This window comes from Biomphalaria glabrata, chromosome 6 (assembly GCF_947242115.1).
Source record: "Biomphalaria glabrata chromosome 6, xgBioGlab47.1, whole genome shotgun sequence".
Lineage (NCBI taxonomy): Eukaryota > Metazoa > Mollusca > Gastropoda > Planorbidae > Biomphalaria > Biomphalaria glabrata.
This window is the reverse complement of record NC_074716.1, coordinates 32,534,718-32,554,142: the sequence shown is the minus strand read 5'-3', so window position 1 is coordinate 32,554,142 and position 19,425 is coordinate 32,534,718. Positions and strand designations below refer to the sequence as shown.

General features: G+C 31.0%; 1 protein-coding gene across 3 annotated transcripts; it reads left to right on the top strand.

Moving 5' to 3' along the window:
* Positions 1-3,234: 3,234 nt before the first annotated feature.
* Positions 3,235-15,187, top strand: LOC106071650 (calcipressin-1-like). 3 transcript variants are annotated; one of them, XM_056033142.1, is made up of 7 exons: positions 3,235-3,370; positions 5,903-6,001; positions 6,117-6,315; positions 7,513-7,664; positions 9,449-9,622; positions 10,585-10,753; positions 12,022-15,187. In XM_056033142.1, the coding sequence occupies exons 4-7, from the start codon at positions 7,536-7,538 to the stop codon at positions 12,159-12,161; spliced, it is 612 nt and encodes a 203-aa protein (XP_055889117.1). In that variant the 5' UTR covers positions 3,235-3,370; positions 5,903-6,001; positions 6,117-6,315; positions 7,513-7,535; the 3' UTR covers positions 12,162-15,187. The 3 variants fall into 3 exon arrangements, with proteins under 3 accessions (XP_055889117.1, XP_013087260.1, XP_013087259.1); XM_013231806.2 differs by lacking the exon at positions 6,117-6,315; XM_013231805.2 differs by lacking the exon at positions 6,117-6,315 and having other exon boundaries at positions 7,217-7,664.
* Positions 15,188-19,425: the final 4,238 nt, after the last annotated feature.

Genomic DNA, 19,425 nt, shown 5'->3' with positions numbered 1-19,425 from the left:
AATAGCACTAGGGAAGAAGGAGTATTTGTACAAATATGCATCCTTTGTTTGGGATCCCTCAACTCAAGAAAACATTAAGAAACTGGAACAGACACAAAATAGAGCAGTGAGATTCATAACAAACGAATATTCACATTTGACTAGAGTAACACCTTTAGTAAAATCACAAAATTTAGAAAGCCTTCAAGACAGAAGACTCAAAAGTAAAGTAGCAATTATACATAAAACACTGAACCATAATCTTCAAATACAAAAATACAATTTAATGAAATACTCAGAGAGACACAAAGATAAAGACACATTCCTCATCCCATATGCTAGGACAAATTTGTACAAATACTCATTCTTCCGTAGTGCTATTAGAGCATGGAATGGGTTGCCTGAGCTAGCCAGGAAAACCAGTGACTTGGCAGAATTTAAGTCATTGGTTAATATGCATGACTATGAATGCATGACGCGTAGGACGTAATCATCTTCTTTTTTGAAGTAACGTCTGTATTATATAAGATAAGATAAGAATTGGAAAGTCAGTTGTAAAAACATTTTCACTTTTACTTTAAATGGCTGTTAGTTTAGCGTAGAATATTATCTACATTAAGTTCTTTTGAGTTCTAGCTTACAATACATTTTAATTATGTAATTTCGTAGTAATACTTGTTCAAATCAGTTAAAACGAAATCTGTTTTTGTTTAAAATTAATATTAGATCCATATTGGATTATTATTACTATTATTCTGTTTTTGATTATTGATCAGGAGGGGAGGAGCGGGTGTTCCTCTTATTGGTGTGTGTGTGTGTGTGTGTGGGGGGGGTGGTGCAACGTCCTAACAAAAAAAAAAAGGGGTGTTATGAAGTGTTTTTGTTTCCTAGTCGGTGGTAAGAGGTTAAGCGATTGATTTGTGGTTATGCAGTGACGATGATGAAGTTAGAGTACCTAGTGTAAATGTGAAACGGCAGATAGATCTTGAGACGTGAAAGAGTAAAGAAGTTTTTTTTTAAATCAGTTTATTTCATTACTATTTGATCTTTATCTCATCTAGAGTTCAATATGTGAAGACTAACATTTTTATTGAGTTTTTGTTCACAAAAGAAGTTTGTTCAAGTTATTTAATTCAAGTTTATTAATTTAAAAAAATACGCCTACATTGGTTCAGTTGTGCTAGCTGTCTGGAGCTACAGGCCAACGAAAAAAATGTTTTATTTTCATTGTATTTATTTATTTATATCTGAATATTAGTACAAATAACGTTATTACCAATGTTTTAAAAATAAAAATATCTTAAGTAAGAGACGTCGTTTCATCTTCTAGTAAGACTTTGTCAAGAGGCATATGCAAAAAATGGGTCAAAACTTTTTGAAGAAAACATATATTTCAAAACGTCTTCGCTAGTGTGATTCTTCTGAATTTGTGTTTGCCTCTGAATGGTCGAATTTCTTCCCGACCATTGCACTTCATTATAGTGACGACTTATATGTGAAAAAAAAAGATCACGCCCATTACAGACGTCCCTGCGCTATAGGTCTATATTCCTAGAATGTCCCTCGCTTAATACTATAATATTGACCCAGGCTGCCTCTTTATTATTAAAGTTAATATGACCCTCGACTTTTTAAAAAAAAACTAGGATGAATAGTGCGTTCTAAAAGAAAACACAAGCTTCTAAGGGGATTCGAACGAGAATTTTGTTATCTAAGGGGTCGCCACCCTGAAATGTGAGAAACACTGCCTGACTTTTTTTTTTTTAATTTCACTTCGTTGTATTTTGTATTAAACTCAAGAAAAATATTCAGCTCCGAGTTTTTTTTTCTTTGCTAGTAGTGTGTTGGACAAATTTGTAGGCACCTCTGAATCCAGGTATGTAATTTCGAAGATTGTGGATACAATGCACATTTCTCCAAAATACAAATATTTAAAGTTTACCGTCTTATTGGCTTTTGTATTTCGAGCCATTTTTTTTTCGGATTATACTTTAACTTACAATAACGAACAAGTTAACATATAATGTCCACACCATATAACACTGTTGTATCATGCGCACTTACACTGTTCATTGTATCCCTAATATACTCGCCGCAGCTCATCAATTATAAATTCATCGTCGCCAATATAAGCGAGTAGTCCGAATGAGATACGTTTTGAATGTTGATCACAAATCAACAAGATCTCTGCAGACTCTCAGATTTCTGAAGGCACCTATACATCCGAAATTGTTCATATTGCATGGATCATAATTGTACTTGAGGGATATACAACAACGACGCGAATATGAAAGGAAAGAATGGAATGGTCTACAAAAAAAAAAAAATAAAAGGATTTAAATGAAAGGACACTTTTGGTAAAGTGTCCAGCTAAGTTTTATTAAATGCTATTTTTCTTTAAATAAGAGGGGGGGGGGCGGCATTTTAAAATTTCGCACGCAGGATGCCACACCCTTCGAGGCGGCCCTGATTACACACACTAAAATAAACAAAGGCCTAGTCCATAGAATTAAGTAAAGTGGGAGGAGAAAAGAGAGACTAAATCGATCATCAGGTTATGTCTGCCTTGGAGGGGACACGACAATTCGTTCACTGACATTTCGTTCACCGACTTTTCGTTCACAACTTTTCGTTCAACCGAGATTTCGTTCACCAGACAACTTGTTCACCGACAACTTGTTCACCGACACTTGTGTTAACGAATGTCGGGTGAACGAATAGTCGGGTGAACGAAAAGTCGTGAACGATTTGTCGGTGAACGAAATGTCAGTGAACGAATTGTCGTGGAACCGGGTTTGATGTGACAAAATATGTAGCTTGCAGCTGGGACTGTGTAACCAAGTGATATACTGCACTCCTCATTAATCATCGGACTCGAAGACAAGCAAAGAAGCTTTATATTATGGCTCCTACTGTCTCGGAAGACAATGAATGTACCCAGACCATGAGTCACTGGTTTTGTAAACGATAGACCAAAGAAACAGTTTTAATGACTTTTAAATCGTCTTACTTTTTATAGATCGCTGTACGTGTCTCCAAGTGGGGGAAAAAGTGGTGGAAAAAGAGATGTTTTTTTTTTCTGAAGTTTTACTAAAAGATTGAAAGGGGGACAAAAATAAAAAATATAGGGCTACATTCTAGATTCTAAATAAATCATCGGTATTTTCCGAAAGTTAAAAATATTTTCTGATGTAAACGGAAGTAGACTTGGAGAGCAAATCATCGTAAAGTCTGCATCGATTGTTTCCCCTTTTCTTATATAGTCTAGATCTAGAATATTTGTGGATATTACTAGAGTAAAATTAATAGAGTATTAGAGTAATCTACTTGATTTTGTAATCAATGCGTTTAGCCAAATTAAATCTAGATTCTATATCTAATCTAATAATAAGTGAGTACACGCTGGTCTAGTCTAGAATAGATTTGTTTAATACATCACATGTCTTACTAAACATGATTTAATCATGATTATCATCATGATCTGAGTCAGAGTAGTTTAATTTAATCCGGACATTACATGAATTCGAACTCTCGCTGTTTTTGTGATCATTAAATCATTATTTTGATATTTAATAAGAAACTAGCGTGCTGTATAATGTGCTTATCCATTTTCCAATGATTCTGACCCAATTTCCTTCCATTTAGTTGTCTTTTTATGTAAGAAAAAAGAATTTCAAATGTCTTAAGTCAGTTTTTTGTTTTTTCCTGATGATGTTACCTGGGTTACCAGGATGACTTTACCTCTTCCTACTCCTAGTCCTAGGGCTAGGGTTAAGAATATTTTTAATGGTTGGCTAAGTCTATGCTAATGAGCCCGGCAATATTTATTCTGTTTTTGGAGCTAATTTATTTGATTCATAAGCCAAGTTGTTTGATACCATACAAAATAAATTTAATAGTAATATTAGGGTGTTTGTTTGTATTAAATTATGATTTTCATACCAAAATTTATTTCAAACAGCCAGTTTTGGACATCATTGTTAATGATATTATATTATATTTGTTTGTTGTTGTATTTTTATAGAGAATAAATGGCCAAATGTTTGGAGTGAGCTTGATACATTGAATGAAGTTAAATGCCTAGATCTAGACCTATTAGATAGATCTAGGTCTAGATTTATATAGAGAGAATATAGAGAGTGCAGCTATTTAGGCAAGAATGGCCATCCTAGCCTGTACTATACTACAAAAGATCATCTGTATTAGAAATTTAATTTATTAAATGAATAAACAAAAAACACAAACATTCAACACACATCTAATCATGCAAACATAAAATAAGTCTAAAAGTCTGTGTAGAAGTTGTAGAATAAGTGTGTTCGTATTTATGCATAATTTGAAAACATCTTAATGATTTCATGAGAGGGGCTATGCCTGGGGATCTTAAAATTTAGTTAATGTTAATTTAGAATTAAAATCTGAGTTTATTGATGCCAAAATAAATTATAGTGTCCAGAATCGAATAATGTGAGTCAAATTTGTCTGAATTAAATGAAAACACATGGCCTCTTTGACCGTAAATATAATAACAAATAGAGGTTAGGGGTACAAATATAAGGTAAAACTTCCCATCGAAGACCCCTAGTTTTTCAGGTCAATTATTTGGCAACTGTCTATTCGCACGTATGATGACGTACTGACGTGACCTCACGTGTGCATGCACGCTCTACTAGCAGAGCGCGTCTGGTCACTGTTCCTCTCTCTCCCTTTTTCTCTCCTCTTTTAGTAAATCTTAGATATATACGTAATATAAGAATCTAAGAATGTCCTCCAGTGTGCATAGCAGAACTCACATATAATTAAAGCGGAGGGGATAGCATGTCATTACCATTCAGGAATCTGAATTATTATATATTCATGAAATAAGCAAAACCTTTCTAAAAAAAAAAAACAATTTGCTGGACCTTCGGCCGCTCTCGGAATTAAAGATTAATATTATAAATTTGCACCTGGGGATGTCAAGAGGAGTGCTAGAAACAGATTATCGTCTTACCCGTGAGAGAGGAAAGAAGTGGAGAAAAGAGTATTTACAAGGAGTGAAATGTGCCCAGAAGAGAGGAGGCAGGATAGGTGTCTTGTCACAGTTAATGACCTGTCCAAAGGAGATGATCGCCAGACACATGACGCCAACAACCAGTGCTTGGTGCTGGTCTTGTCTTCATTTGTTTGACTTAACCTGCGTCAAGGGGATTTCTGTCACCCAAATCACCCCTAACCTTAACCCAAATTCTCAAAATATATCTTTTAAAAGTATCTTAGCTTGTTCGGATATTAAACTAATGTCAATTCTTTTTTTTTTAAATGTCTTTTGGAAAGAAATCGAAGAATGTCATCCAGTGCGCTTAGCAGATCTCACATATAATGAAAGGGGAGGGGATAGCATGTCATTACCATTCAGGAATCTGAATTATTATATATTCATGAAATAAGCAAAAAACCTTTATAAAAAAAAATAAAAAATTCTCTGGACAGTGTTAGAATTCATACTATACATACAATGTTATAGTTGAGTGAAATAAACATTGCTTTAAAAGCTATGTGCTTATTTAATTATCATCAAATTATATCTTGCACCAAAATGTCTCGCGCTAAATCAGTCATTCCAAAATGGCTGCGCAAAAACATCACGTACTGATGTGGGAGACTTTCCATGGTTTCCTATAGCACGTTATGAACTTATCTCAGTTCAATTCCCATTCTCCATGCTTTAGTAAGACTAAAATCTTGTCATTGGGAATGTTACATAATAGCAACACTAACTTTTTGTTTCATTTAATTATGTTTTACATATTTTAATTACATTTTATTATTTACTTTTAAGAAAGTTGATGTCCTATATATATCTGTTATACAATTTTTAATATTTAGATTCTAATGATGAGTGATATTCTAACTTAGCTTTACAATTATTTTTATTTCTCAGGCTGGGTTTCACATCTGATATAGTTTTACGGTAAAGACAGTCAAAACATTGTTGAGTCATGGTCTGATGACTCTAGATTTCATAGAGGAGTTGGCAAAGGTATGAAACCACTTACAAAATATTTATCTTTCTGATTATCATATAATATATAATTTTTATAGGCCCTATCTTTGTGGTCACAATGAGCACATTCTCATTTACTTTGAACATATAGGTGGCTGTGTCCACTCTAGTGCTTTGAAAAGCTGATTATTCCCAAGACGGGCTAGATTGAGTTTATTGAAGTAATGTCTGCACATACTCTTGAGTTTTTACAAAACTTTTATCAAGTCACTCTGTGTGTCTGGTAAAAAGGTTTGAATACTGCAGACAGAATTAATCGCCATTTCATTTGATCAAGTTAGACAGAATTGGTATGTGTCTTTTATAGCTTTTTTCGTTGCCTCTGAAAGGCGAAAATTTTTTCTTTGTTTTGTGCAGCTTGTCTTATTGAGACCTCTAAAACCAAAATCGCTTTTGAAAATCCCATTTCACCGTCGTCTGAATCATGCTTAAATTACAGTTGGTACTAGTCTACTTTTAGTCTGCTGAAAGCCAACCCCTTTTTTTTTTAAGTGCAAACATTTGTTTTTACAAAGCTTATACCAATCACTCTGTTTATCTGTTAAAAAGTTTGTACACATTATTTTTCGCACCCCAATCTTGGATCAAGTAGAAACTTTGCAAATTATTCATTGGCATATACAACGCATGAATAAATGAAAAATAAAGTCCACCAATTAGTCAATTACTTATTGGTTATTATTTATTTTGTTTGATAGTGACCACCTTAGCATAACTACTGTAACAATAACAATATAGATGCAAATACGAACAACATTCACACACGAAACACATACACACTCACAACCAGCGCTTTATGAATTAGACTTTTATGTATTTCTCGGTGATGACTAGATGACCTTGTAACATTCTGACCAAAAGTGGGATAAAGGAGTTTTTAAATTTTTCTGTTTTAGTCCTAATGGAAAGGAGACGACCACATTCAGATCTGATGTAACAGTGGTTTAATGAGTGTTTTATTCTAATAGCTATATTTTATTTATTACAAGTATGACTTATTGTTCACATACAAATTACTATGCCTAATGCTGACACATTTATTTATAATGAATAACAGCTACCAAACAATTTTTTTGTATATTCATATTTGTTTTCATTGAATATTGCCTTGTTTTAGTTGACTTTTCTTTTAAATTTTTTAAAATTTTTTTGTTAATTTGTTTAACGTTTGTTATTCTATTTATTTTTCAGAAATTTTCAAGACAGTTAATTTAAGTCTTGCTAAAATGGCCTTTTGATATTGCATTTTAGTTTTTAGACTAAAAAATTTAGCTTTTTGACTTTCAATCAAATTTTTTTTTCGATGAGTATATGCAAATTGGAAATATACTAAATGAAAATATGCTATTAATTCAAACTTAATATTTAGTTTTTAGAAAGATTATTTTACATTTGATCCCTTAAAATATGCCATTTCTGAAACATTAATTCATGGACGTTTTGGACTAAATTGTGCTAAAAAAAAAGACATTTAATCACCATGTCAGACCATAACGATTCTGTGGAGTCTATGGACGATGTTGACTTGCTGTGTGATGAAATGGAGAATTTAACAGAAATGCTTGATATTGAGGATGTACCCTCAGCACTGATCATTGCTAATATTGATAACAGTGTTTTTGAAGATCCTGCTGCACAGGTAGGTAAAAATATTAATAAATGAAAAAAAACAAACCATCTATTAATGAATTTTAAAAATAGATAAATTAGTATCTTGAGTTGTATGTTTGAAAAGTAGTTTTTATTTTTTAAATTGAAATGACATATGGAGTGACTTGCAAGTTGTAACTTTCAATGGGAATTAAAAAAAACACGAGACATATCTGTCAGGTATAGGAATTATTTGTGTCAACTAGCTGTACACAATTAAGGTCCCGGGTTCACCCTGACAAGACATCACTCACACACAGTCGTACATAGAGTAACCAACTATGTAAATAGTTTAAATAACAAAAAAAATGAATTTAATTGTATGAAACTGATATATAATGTACAATGAGGATGATAAATAGACAATATATATATTAGATATATATAATATATATATATATATATAAAGATATTATTCAATAATTAGTTTAAGCACCTTTGCTACTGCTATCAACTTGTCACCCTGGTTTCATAGTCCACCAGATTTTGACCGACTGGCGTCACAAAGCTGCCAACCTCGGTAATAGTAGAGTTAGACCTCAGATGATCGCCAATTTGACAATGACACTGAAAACTAATATATATTTCTGAGACGGCAAGCGAGGCCCACACTAGCATAGACTCGAGCCAGTATATACAACTCCAACACTGGCACCCTATAAACGAAATAAACACAAAACTTAACTTCTACTCTAAAACTAGAAATAGTGACAACCTCCTACAACATACAATAAGAGATATCACAACCGAATAACTCACCCTAAACAGGGGTCCAACAATCCTACTGATTATTAAGTCCAAGAAAACTAGTACAGACTATAGATATAATAACCTTTTTCGGACCAACACACCGTGCGTTTTTAACCAACTCAGAGGGTGAACTGCCTCATGACAAAGAATGACCAATAGATGTCACCGGACGTAGCAAAACAATTCAAAACACAAATAAAAGGCACTGTCGCCCCGTACAAGTAGTATGAGTAGAAGACATAAAAAACAGAGTTAGGATAACTAAGGCGACAATATCGGTGTGCAAATGTGATTTATAAATGAAGAAAAAATTGTTCATCCAATACTAGAAATTTAATTTTTAAAAGCATCAAAGATATGAATGGCTCAAAAATTTGGCTAAAAACAACATGATAATGTCTGTAACACAACCTAATACTAATGATGTGTGCCCTCTTTTCTTACACTGGTGCATCTGGTAGGTAGGTATTCCTTCCAAAATATCCTTCCTGCTCTCATTTTGATGCTGACTGCCTTCTTAATATTCTATTTTAGAGATATACTAAACAAATGAATTATTTTAAGCTGCAGTCTTTGATCAGCTGGTGACACTGGTAGTTTGTCTGCTGTCAGTCCAAACCAGCAAAGTAATGTATCTTTTGTAACATTATTTTCAAAGATAACAAATCTTAACATTTAATATTTTTTTTTTTGAAAAGTCTTTTTTTTTCTACTTCATTTGCTCTCTATAATCTCCTCTGATTTGAGTTATGTTTTGTTAACTGAGTGAAGAAGTTTGTTCAACTATTGAAGAAAAAAGAAAGTAGCATTAAATCATATCCTTTACATTAAAAAGTAAAGCATTTTAACTGTCCTAATTAATTTTAGGTTGTCCTACCTTACATAAATAAATAATAAATAAAGTCCTTTTTCTTGAAGTCTGAAAGGATGGATTTTAAAGAAATAATCACTTATCACTATGCAAAGGTTGTTCATGTCTGCACATTTTCCTAATGAATTTTTGTTTTTAAATTCTAATTTCAGACAACTTTTGAAAATATATTCAAGGAAATTGACAAAGGTGTTACTTTCATTTACTTAAAAAACTTCAGAAGAGCCCGCCTTCAGTTTATTTCTTCAGAATTGGCATCCATAGCCAGGTTGCGTTACGATGGTGTTTCAGTTTGTGGACAGAGTATAAGATGTTACTTTATTCAGGTAACATTGAATATTGCAATTGCTATTTATAAAAAAAAAAATCCCACCTCTGACTGATTCACTGACTGGTTTATCTCTAATTCTCCCACTATGACCATTTAAAAAAATATCTGACCTTGTATTTGAAATAACTAAGCTTTTTTTTTTTTTTTTTTTTTACTTTCATTACCCCACTAGAAATGAACCAATGGTTTGTGTCTGTTATTTTCTAGAATACATATCAAGGGTATTTAATAATGGCTAGATTTACATTAATGTCTAAAGTTGAAGGGCTAAAGTATTGTTGTAGGGTGTATGAATGCCTTAGTGTTTGCTTTGTTGTGTTATTGTATAGGCAGGGCATAAGGAGAGAAGCCATACAAAGTTGTTATTCTTAAAAACTACTTATATTCACAGGAGAAAGAATGGATTTATTTATTATAAAAGCACTCTAGAAAGCCTTTGTTTACTTAGTAATAGTGGATGGGTATTGGTGGATATACAAATATGTCCTTAGATTTTGAACAATGGATATATATGAAGATACAATCTCTCCAAATTTAACAAGGCTTTGTTAATTCTTTACAGAGTAAACTGAAACAACTTTGTGTAGATGTGGGAACTGATGATGCAAGTTGCCTATTTAAACATGACAAATTACCAATATAATAAAAAACAAGGCTTTCTTTCAGCTTGTACTAAATACAATCATGTGAAAAAGATATTTTGCTAAGTGTAGAGCATGTAGAGAAGGACATAGTGATCATGAAAATACACAATGGCTGAACATTTTGTCAATTTCTGGTAGATGCTGGATTTTGGGACAGGGATCTCCTATTATAAGCCATTGTACTTGTACTGTAATTATTTGGTGAAAAAAAAGGACATGTTCATTGGAAATTTATCATTGCAATCTTTCACCTCTAGATCAGATGGATTATCTATTATGCAAAAAACCTCATTAACATGATTCTTTGTTTCAGCATGTCCGTCTGCAGAACTCAGACAGCAACCATCTGCAACCACCAGCACCACAGAGAATGTTTCTAATTTCCCCTCCTGCCTCGCCTCCTGTTGGATGGGAACCTGTCCCAGAGGCTGAGCCTATTATTAATTATGACCTTCTTCATGCTATTGCCAGGCTCAATCCAGGTAATTTTTGAAATATTATGTATTACTTTCATTTGGTTTGTATTATCTGGAAACAAATATGATGTTAGACATTTTTAAAAAATGGCCTTGGAAGCTTTATGATTCAAATTTTTGTTTGTTTTTTCTTGCTCAAATGTAAAATGTTCTCATACAAATTGTGGTTAGTTATGTTTTATTTTATTTGTTAACATTTTTTATTATAAATGATAATTAGAAAATGCTAAAAAACAGTTTGATATTCAGATATTAATATTAATATCCTAAGAAATTATTTTGATTTAAGATGTCTAAAAAATCAAGACAAACAACAAAAAAAAAGTAATCTTTGAAAAAACAAAAGTTGCTTTTTTTTTGGTACTTGTATATAAAAAGAACAGGTACCTTTCTATTCTAACCACCTACCCTTAACTGTTGCGGTGTCACTGGCATACTGTTGACTACGTTCTTCTTTTGCAATGTTTTTTTTTCTACTCTTTTACCTTTTTCTCTTTTACTGTGGGCAGAGAAGTCTTTCCTTTGGATTTTGTGACATGATAATATCACCTTTTTTTTTAATCAGTTGCCAGTCATTATACTTTTTTGGTTGAAGAATCTATCCTGTTGTGTCTTCTGAGATCAAATCTTTTTGACGATTCATGTCCATGTTTAAATGTAGCATTTCTCTCTGTTCTAAGAGTTTTTATTATACATGCATGTGTTTCCACTAATTTCTCTATGACTATATGTCAGCACGACTTGTAGCAAATGGATATTCACATCTATGCAGGGTAATTTTTTTTTTCAGGATTTTCTTGTGACTTTGCATGACTAGATTGACCTAGGGAAACGTGTAGGACAATCATCTTCTTTTTGAAGTAATGTCTGTCTTTGAGGAAGCTTAAAGCTGGAAAGTCCTTGTGCTGGCCACATATTACAAATCTAAATAAGCTTTCTTGAAATTCAGTCTCATAGGAAACTTTACTTTTTAGTATTTAATCAGTTATTCAGATGTGGATGGCTGGCCTGGTCATGTGTTATGCGCTCTGAACTGTCAGCTTGATGGTTCCAGGTTTGAAACCTGCCCACAGCCATCCTGTGTGAGGTTTGGGCTAGGAAGTAATAATCTACAATTCTGAAGGAACATCTGAAACAAGTATAACATAAAACATTTACTTCAGTTTAAGTCACTGATTAAGTGCTATCAGTTTAAGTCACTGACTAAGTGCTATCAAAATCATTTCATTTTAAATTTTAGTTTCTTCAAGATGTTGTTTTTTACATTTGCCTAGGTGATGTTCATGAAGTGCATGCATCAACCGTTGAAGCTCCGGCTATTGTTGTGCATCTTTGTGAAGATCCTGAAGGTTACGAGCCTGGAAAAATGAGGCAAAAAATCACACAGACAAAAAGGCCTGATGGCACCAGTTAAAGTCTATGTATAGTAAATACTTTTTGATTTTTTGTTTTCTTCATTTGAAGCAACAGCAGAGAGATATTTTTTTTTTTGTTGGATGTGATTAGAATACAGGATTCTCCATCTAATTTAGTGTGCCTACAGAGATATGGAATTAATGTAATTCTGGGGCATATTTATCTACATAAAATTAAATGTTTTGTACTCAGCCCTGCAAGGATTAAACATTTGAATTGACATTAAGCTCAGATTAAAGTTGCAGGATTGTCACTAGTTAATTAGAAATGTATGATTTGATCCTGGGGGTACAGGAGTTAAATTATAAGATTATGCCATTTTATTTTTAGGTGGGAACATTCTTATTTGGCTGTGCATAACTGTGATTGGATAAAATGTTCAAAGCTAATTAGAAAAAACTTTGAGCTGAGTAAATAATTATTAGTCAAGAGTCAATTCATGAATTTCCTTGTCAGAATCTATGATTGTTCTCATACATCTACTTTTATTCCCAACATTGACATTATGTAAACAATTGTATTGTCTGAATGTTTTATCCTGATAGTTTTTTTAAGTTTTAAAAAGAGTTCCATCTTTTTATTTCTGATATCTATAAATGTGAATATACCCAACAGTCATTTTGAAGTATAAATTTTTGTTTTACTGAATAGAAACTTAAGAGATTGAGCATGTACATGCCTTTTTTTTTTTTTAATTTCATTAATTAAATAACAATTATGAGTCTTGTTAATGTGTGAAATTTAAAACCACTGGAACACTATAGAAATGTCTTAGTGCTCTTGCAATAGTAAAGTTTTTAAAATTTATTTTATGAATACCAATACAATTTCACTCAGTTGAAACAATTTGACTTGTTGCTCCACTGAATGGCTGTCAAAAAAAAAAGCAATCCTGTTGTAAAATTTGTTATAATATCTTGGTGTCTAGCTGATAGCTGATGGTGCTAGATTTGTGTATATAGTGTAGCGCTGCGTAGAAGAGTTTGTTATATCTAAGTGCAGAACATGTTAGTTGTTGTCATTCCATTAGAACTTAGAAGCATTTCTTCAAAATCTCTGTCACTTTGCGTCTTCCTCTGAACCCTTATCATTGCATAATCTATTGATGGCCATTAGTTTACACATTAATTGAAAAAAAAACATCATTTTCTCCATGAGGTTGTAATGAGCTCATTTGATTTATGCAACCATTTCTGGGAGTTAGAAGACTTAGTTTCTTGTGGATTTTAAACAATATTTTAGATCTTATTTAGAAGCTTTTTTTTTTTGTGATTTTATTTAGGGACCCTTGGTCAGATACATTATGTAAAATAAGCCCATGACCAAAAAATAAAGAAACTGGTTTTCTTGCAAATATTTTTTTTGGTTTACATTGATAATTCAACCCAATATTGAAACTCTCCTGCAGACTAAATATATTCCACTTACAGATAGTGGTTTTATTATATGTACACTAATTTATTTTTGAAGTATATATTTTTAAAATTCATTTTTAACTTTCTTTACTGAAATTATTTCCATTTTATAAATGACTTTTTGAAAGGTTATCCAGTAATCTTAACTTTTCATATCTAAAATGTACATGTTGCAATTATTTTTTTGATATATATCTATATTTTTTTTTATTCAAAGAATCTCTACTTTTACGTGGCTTAATTATAAATGAAATCTAAAAAAATGTTTTTTAAAGTTTGTGCATTAAAGTTTTGTTTTTACAAAAATTGCTGTCACTGATTATCTTACTCTTATACATTGTTTGGTAACACATTTACACTGTGCCATATGGAAACAATGTTTTTTTTTACAGACAATAACTTTATAAAATGACATTTTTTACTGGTATTTTAGCTTTTAATGACCCTTTGTGATAAACGTCTAACACATTAATGATTTTTAAATATTTTTTTTTATTTTATTTTAATTTTTTACAAAACAAAGGTGTCCATAATTTTTTAACAATACAAAATATAATATCAAATTTTATAGATTGTTCTTTTTTTCTTATGTTGAATTATATTCAATTAAAAAGAAATTATTGAAAATTATGTTAGAACATAAAATGCTGTTTTTGCATAATTTGTCCTAGTGTTTGATTTTTATAGAGCTTCATGCAACTAAGATTTTTTAAAACATTTTTTGTTTTGTTGAATTGAGATTAATTTTCTTTTTTTTTTTTTAACTTTTCTTTTTCTTTCTGTATTTTTATCTCAAAAAGTCTTTGTTTCTTTGTGTATGCTGTTAATGGCCCTTAGAATGAAACAGAAAATTCCATAATGAATTCTACATGTTTTGAAGTGATTCAGTATTCAATGCAGTATTTAATGTGGTTATAGTTCCTCATTAAAAATCTACATAAAAACACTTTTATTAGTAATTCTTAACAAAAAAAATCAGCAGGTTTAATAAATAAAAATTTAGAATGTACTGAAAAAATGCACACCTAAAGTTTGAAGCTTTTAAATACATTTTGCCTTCTTCTTCTAGCTTAACTTTTTGCTGTAGAGCTGTAAGCTGTTTTGCAGATTGTACCAAGAAAAAATAGTGTGCTGTTCTCTTCAGTTGTTCAGCACTGTCTCTCATAGTGTTGGTTATGTTGGGCTGTAGTGGTAGTAGGGTCTGCATACGGTGAAATACATTGTGCCAGTATATGGATCATCTTATTAACATATCAATTATAGATTTTTCAATTGCTCTTAGAAGAAACAAGATGCTGTCAAAAGTGTCTTCAAAGTTTAAACTACATTTAATCTTTTGTGACTAGTTATAAAGCACTCTCTTCTCTCTCACATTGGATCACAATTTTTGTGTTACTGACCATGTGGGGACCTTGACTGAGGATATAGAGCATGTTTACATTGGTCCTATGATACTTTCTTACAGTATCTGTTGTACAGTAAACTAACACTATGCCACCAGTAAAATAAATATTTTATCATGTTAACTTTAATTACACTGTTCACTTCAAAACCTTTTGGATCTGAATTTGTTGAAATGCTAAACATTAAAAAAAAAAAAAAAAAAGAATATAGATATTTAAATGTCCATGTATGTACTGGCTGAATTAAGCTGTATCCACTGTGTGTGGACTTTTTTTTTGTTCCAGCCACAAATGCACAACATTCCTCACATTATAACATGCTCCATGTGGCATCGGAAATTTTAAAAAAAAATGTTTGTTTGTGTTTTGTAAGAGAGTAAACAAAACATAAAACAATTATTGATATTCCTGAGGTAACTGGTTTGTATTTGTTAAACTTGTAAAAAATAATAATTAAATATCAGAGCATTTCAGTCGGTTAAAAAAAAAATTAAAAAACTAAAATATTATAATTGTTGCTTTAATTAAAGTGCTTGAACTATTTCACTTAATCGCTTTTTCCTCCATGTAAAAGGTAGAATAATTTACTACTCACTTTCAATATAGGTGGAAAGTAAATCAAGTTATGTCTGATATATATTACTGTTACATAAAATAAAGCAAGTTAAGTCTGCTATATGTTTCAACTACAAAGTGCATATTCCAGTTTTCTGTATATCACAAACAGCAAAATCTTAATGTATTGGAACTTGTATTTCTTTGTACAATAGAGATTCATTTATTTAAGTAGATGTTTCTAGTATTTTATTTTTGAAATGATTTAATAGAAACATGTTTTTAAATTATTTATTTTATAATAGAATAAAGAGTATATTTACAAAATAAGCAGGGCAGGTTCTACATAATGCTGATGTGACATAAACCACAAACTCAGCTGCATAAAATTGAAAGGAAATACAATTTTAAATTATTCAGTCAATATTTTGTTTAGTTATTTATTTTTGTTTTCTTTGATAGATATAAAATTCCTTTGTCTAAAAATTGAGAATAGACAGAATAATTAGTTTATCTTTAAAGTAATGTATTTAAAACTTTAATTTTTTTTATTGAGATTGATAACTTTATATTTGCAAATATACTTTGTAAAAAAGGCCTAGTTTTTATTAGTCATTGTACATGACAAATCTGTTTCTATGGTCTGAAAGGAGTACTTTTACTTCACGACATAACTAATCATATAGGTCATCAATTGCTTAAATTTTATTTCTAAAAACTGGTAATTTGACTTTTTTTGTATGAATTAAAATGACACACATTTTTATTCAAGATAATTTTCCAAAACATTCAAAATGTATATGTGTCAATGTTTCTCTAGGATTTGATTGTTTTTATGTTCCTTGATCGTCACAGTGAACTCTGATATGTATTAAGTGTTAGTGAAGCACATTTAGTCTTACCACAACACCTCTAATGATGCATGCAGTGATAAACTAAAACATGTACAGAATCTTTTATCATGAGCAAATCACATTAGTCTAGATAAGATTCTGTAGCATAACAGCATCAAGAATGCTCTGTAAACCATGACTTGCGTTCCCATTTTTTTTTTTAAAGGGAAGTAATAATTTCTGAATTTTCTTATGAACACAATTTTTGTCTTGTTCCTTTTTTATTGCCCAATCTTACTCATTAATCCTATTTTTAGCAATCTACAAATTACATATTGCTGACACATAGCCATTGCCTAGAACTATCCACAACTTTAAAACCAATTCTATTTCAATGGAATTAATAAGACAGAAACAAGAAAGCCAACATAGAGTATTCCATAGTCATACATGAAACAGTTTGTACAGAAGGAAAATTATGTACTTGGGATACCATTTTGGCTTGTATTTGTTTTTCTTGTGACCAATTGATCTCATATGAATTTAAACCCTTAAAAAGCTATAAGGCATTATGTTTTGTTTCCTTTTCTTCTTTATTTTGATTTATTTATGCATGATGTCCAATCTCTAAATGTTCAGTCTTCTCTGTCATTGACTAATTAAATGTAGTAGAATAAGTACAACACTTGGAATGCTTTAATTGTTTGTTTCACTGTATTGTCTCTGGATAGCAAAACATCAAGATGTGGTCAAGCATGCATTAGGAATATCTCTTCTATAGTACAATATCTATTTGTATTTTGTAATAATATTAAATTAATGATAACATTTATTTGTTTAAAAGTAAATCTCAGTAAATGTTCACTTTTCATACAAATTAGTTTTACCTTCTTTTTCTTTTGTGATTTCTTATTATTTTTGTTCTATATACTTTGATGCAGCATTTAAAAGTGTGAATAGGTCTTTGTTAACAACTGATTGTCATGTTCACTCATTAGTATAACTTGTTTCATTTGCTGTCAGTCCCCACTCCTTTCCAAAGTTTTGAATTCTTAGGAAGAGCTTAGATGAAATCTTTTAGTCTGTGTGGTGTCAAGGAATCTCACAATATGATTTGTACTATTTGTTACATGGGCTGGTGCAGCTGTTGTTTTTTTCCGTAGGGCTTGAACAAGTTCTTTGTTCCTCTGAATGTTGTGCAACATTAATCAACCTGTGGTTTGTAGATGACCAGTAATTCATATCATTCTTTGTTGCTGCTGAGTAGAATCTTATAGTGGCTTTGTCACATTTCATACAATCTGTCTAATAAACTAAACAAAGTCTCAACAGGTTGGAAACCACAGCTCTTATAAGTACTTATAGTCTTGGGGAAAGCAAGTGTGATGTTCTGGTACTCATTTATTATTAATTATCCTACACTTTAGTACTTGAGGGATCTAGGAAATCTTTCATCACTTACTTAATAAATGTCCGGATCACTACTTTCATCTAGTCATCTATTTATATTTATGTATCATCCTTTGTAATTAATTTTGAAGCACAGCCTTTGAAACAAAATGGAGTTAACTTATGCAGTGTAGTGAATATATATAGTCATGCAGGTGGATGAGGGCTTTGCACTAGGGTTTTGTGCCTCCTCATGCGGCTGGTAATTGCATACTATATGGGAAGATTGACAGGCCTAGACAGCTTTCTAACCTTGTGACTTTATTACATCCACTGTTGCCTAATGTTCATTTACATTGTTTTCCACCAAACTCTATTACAACAGCATGTTTTTAAAAATATAGGTATTAATCTCTAGTCATTAGCCTCAGTAATCTCTGTCGACACTGATGTAATGGATACATGTCACTGAATAATGATGTAATATAAACCCAATATGTTAAGTATTTATAATTGTCTTATTTATTATTTTCTTAACTCATTTGTACAAACAATTTGACATGCTTAATGTTAATAATGCATTTCTAAATTGTACAGTTTTTGTTCACTGTCTCTAACGAAAGGAAAAAAAAAAGGAATGTTTTTGTTTCAGTGTGATTGGCACCACTTAAGAATTGGCACTGTTAACCAAGCCATATTTTTTTTTTACATTTGCTTTAAAAAATGTTACTATAAAACTATCAAAATGTTACTATAAATCTTACCTCTTCTCACTGCATCTTACAAAATATGTAGAATGGATTCAAATTCTAATGTTTTCTAATCTGTCTTTAAGGGATTTTTCTATGTTTACTGGGCAGTTATATTTTTTTCTTTCTTTTCACATTTTTTTTTAGCATTGGGATAAGTTATTTCTCTTTAATTAAAATGTGTGTTTATCCAAATCATTTTGTATAAACATATTTATGCATATATATATATATTTGAACATACACTTTCATAGCTGTGGATGAAAAGAATTCCATGTTTTCTTATTGTCTTTGTTATTACAATATGAACATGCAGTCAAACTATTTTATTGATGCTGTTCTATCAATGTTCAGTTAGTGTTGTAGGAAATTCAAATCAATAAACAATTTTTAATATTACACAACAATGTTTATTTATTTCTTTTTTTCCCCTGGTTTGTTTTCATTTTATCTTTAATCTTATTATCCAAATTCTAAAACAATGTTTTCTCTATTTAAATATGAAAAAATGCTGATGAATTTTGGTTCCCCTCATTCACATTAATTTAAATTTATTTAATTTAACTTTAGCTTATTCCATATTTTTCTTTTAAAAAATCTTGATGTTATTACTGTGGCTACTAATAAAACAAAATATTGAGGTAACATCAGCACAATAAATTCTGCAATCTTAAGACCTATAAAAGTTAGTATCTTTTAATATTTGAGTTTATCAAGTAGAAAATTGCTTTATTAGAAAAAAATATTTTTTGAAGCTATGTCTGTAATATATAAATTAAGATCAGACCAAATATTAATTATTATTGTTATTAAGTAAGGCTAGTGAGGAAAACAAGACTTTTTAAATTATTAAAACAAATTATTGATTTAAAAAAAATATTTCATAAATAGGACTTCCTAAACTATAATTCCTAAAAA

What these genes read in the sequence shown, in the direction of transcription:
- LOC106071650 (XM_013231805.2), top strand. Translation starts at nt 7,506, where the DNA reads ATGTCAGACCATAACGATTCTGTGGAGTCTATGGACGATGTTGACTTG. An exon ending in TTGAAGATCCTGCTGCACAG is followed by an intron (nt 7,665 to 9,448) that starts GTAGGTAAAAAT and finishes TTCTAATTTCAG; the next exon opens with ACAACTTTTGAAAATATATT. An exon ending in TATTGCCAGGCTCAATCCAG is followed by an intron (nt 10,754 to 12,021) that starts GTAATTTTTGAA and finishes ACATTTGCCTAG; the next exon opens with GTGATGTTCATGAAGTGCAT.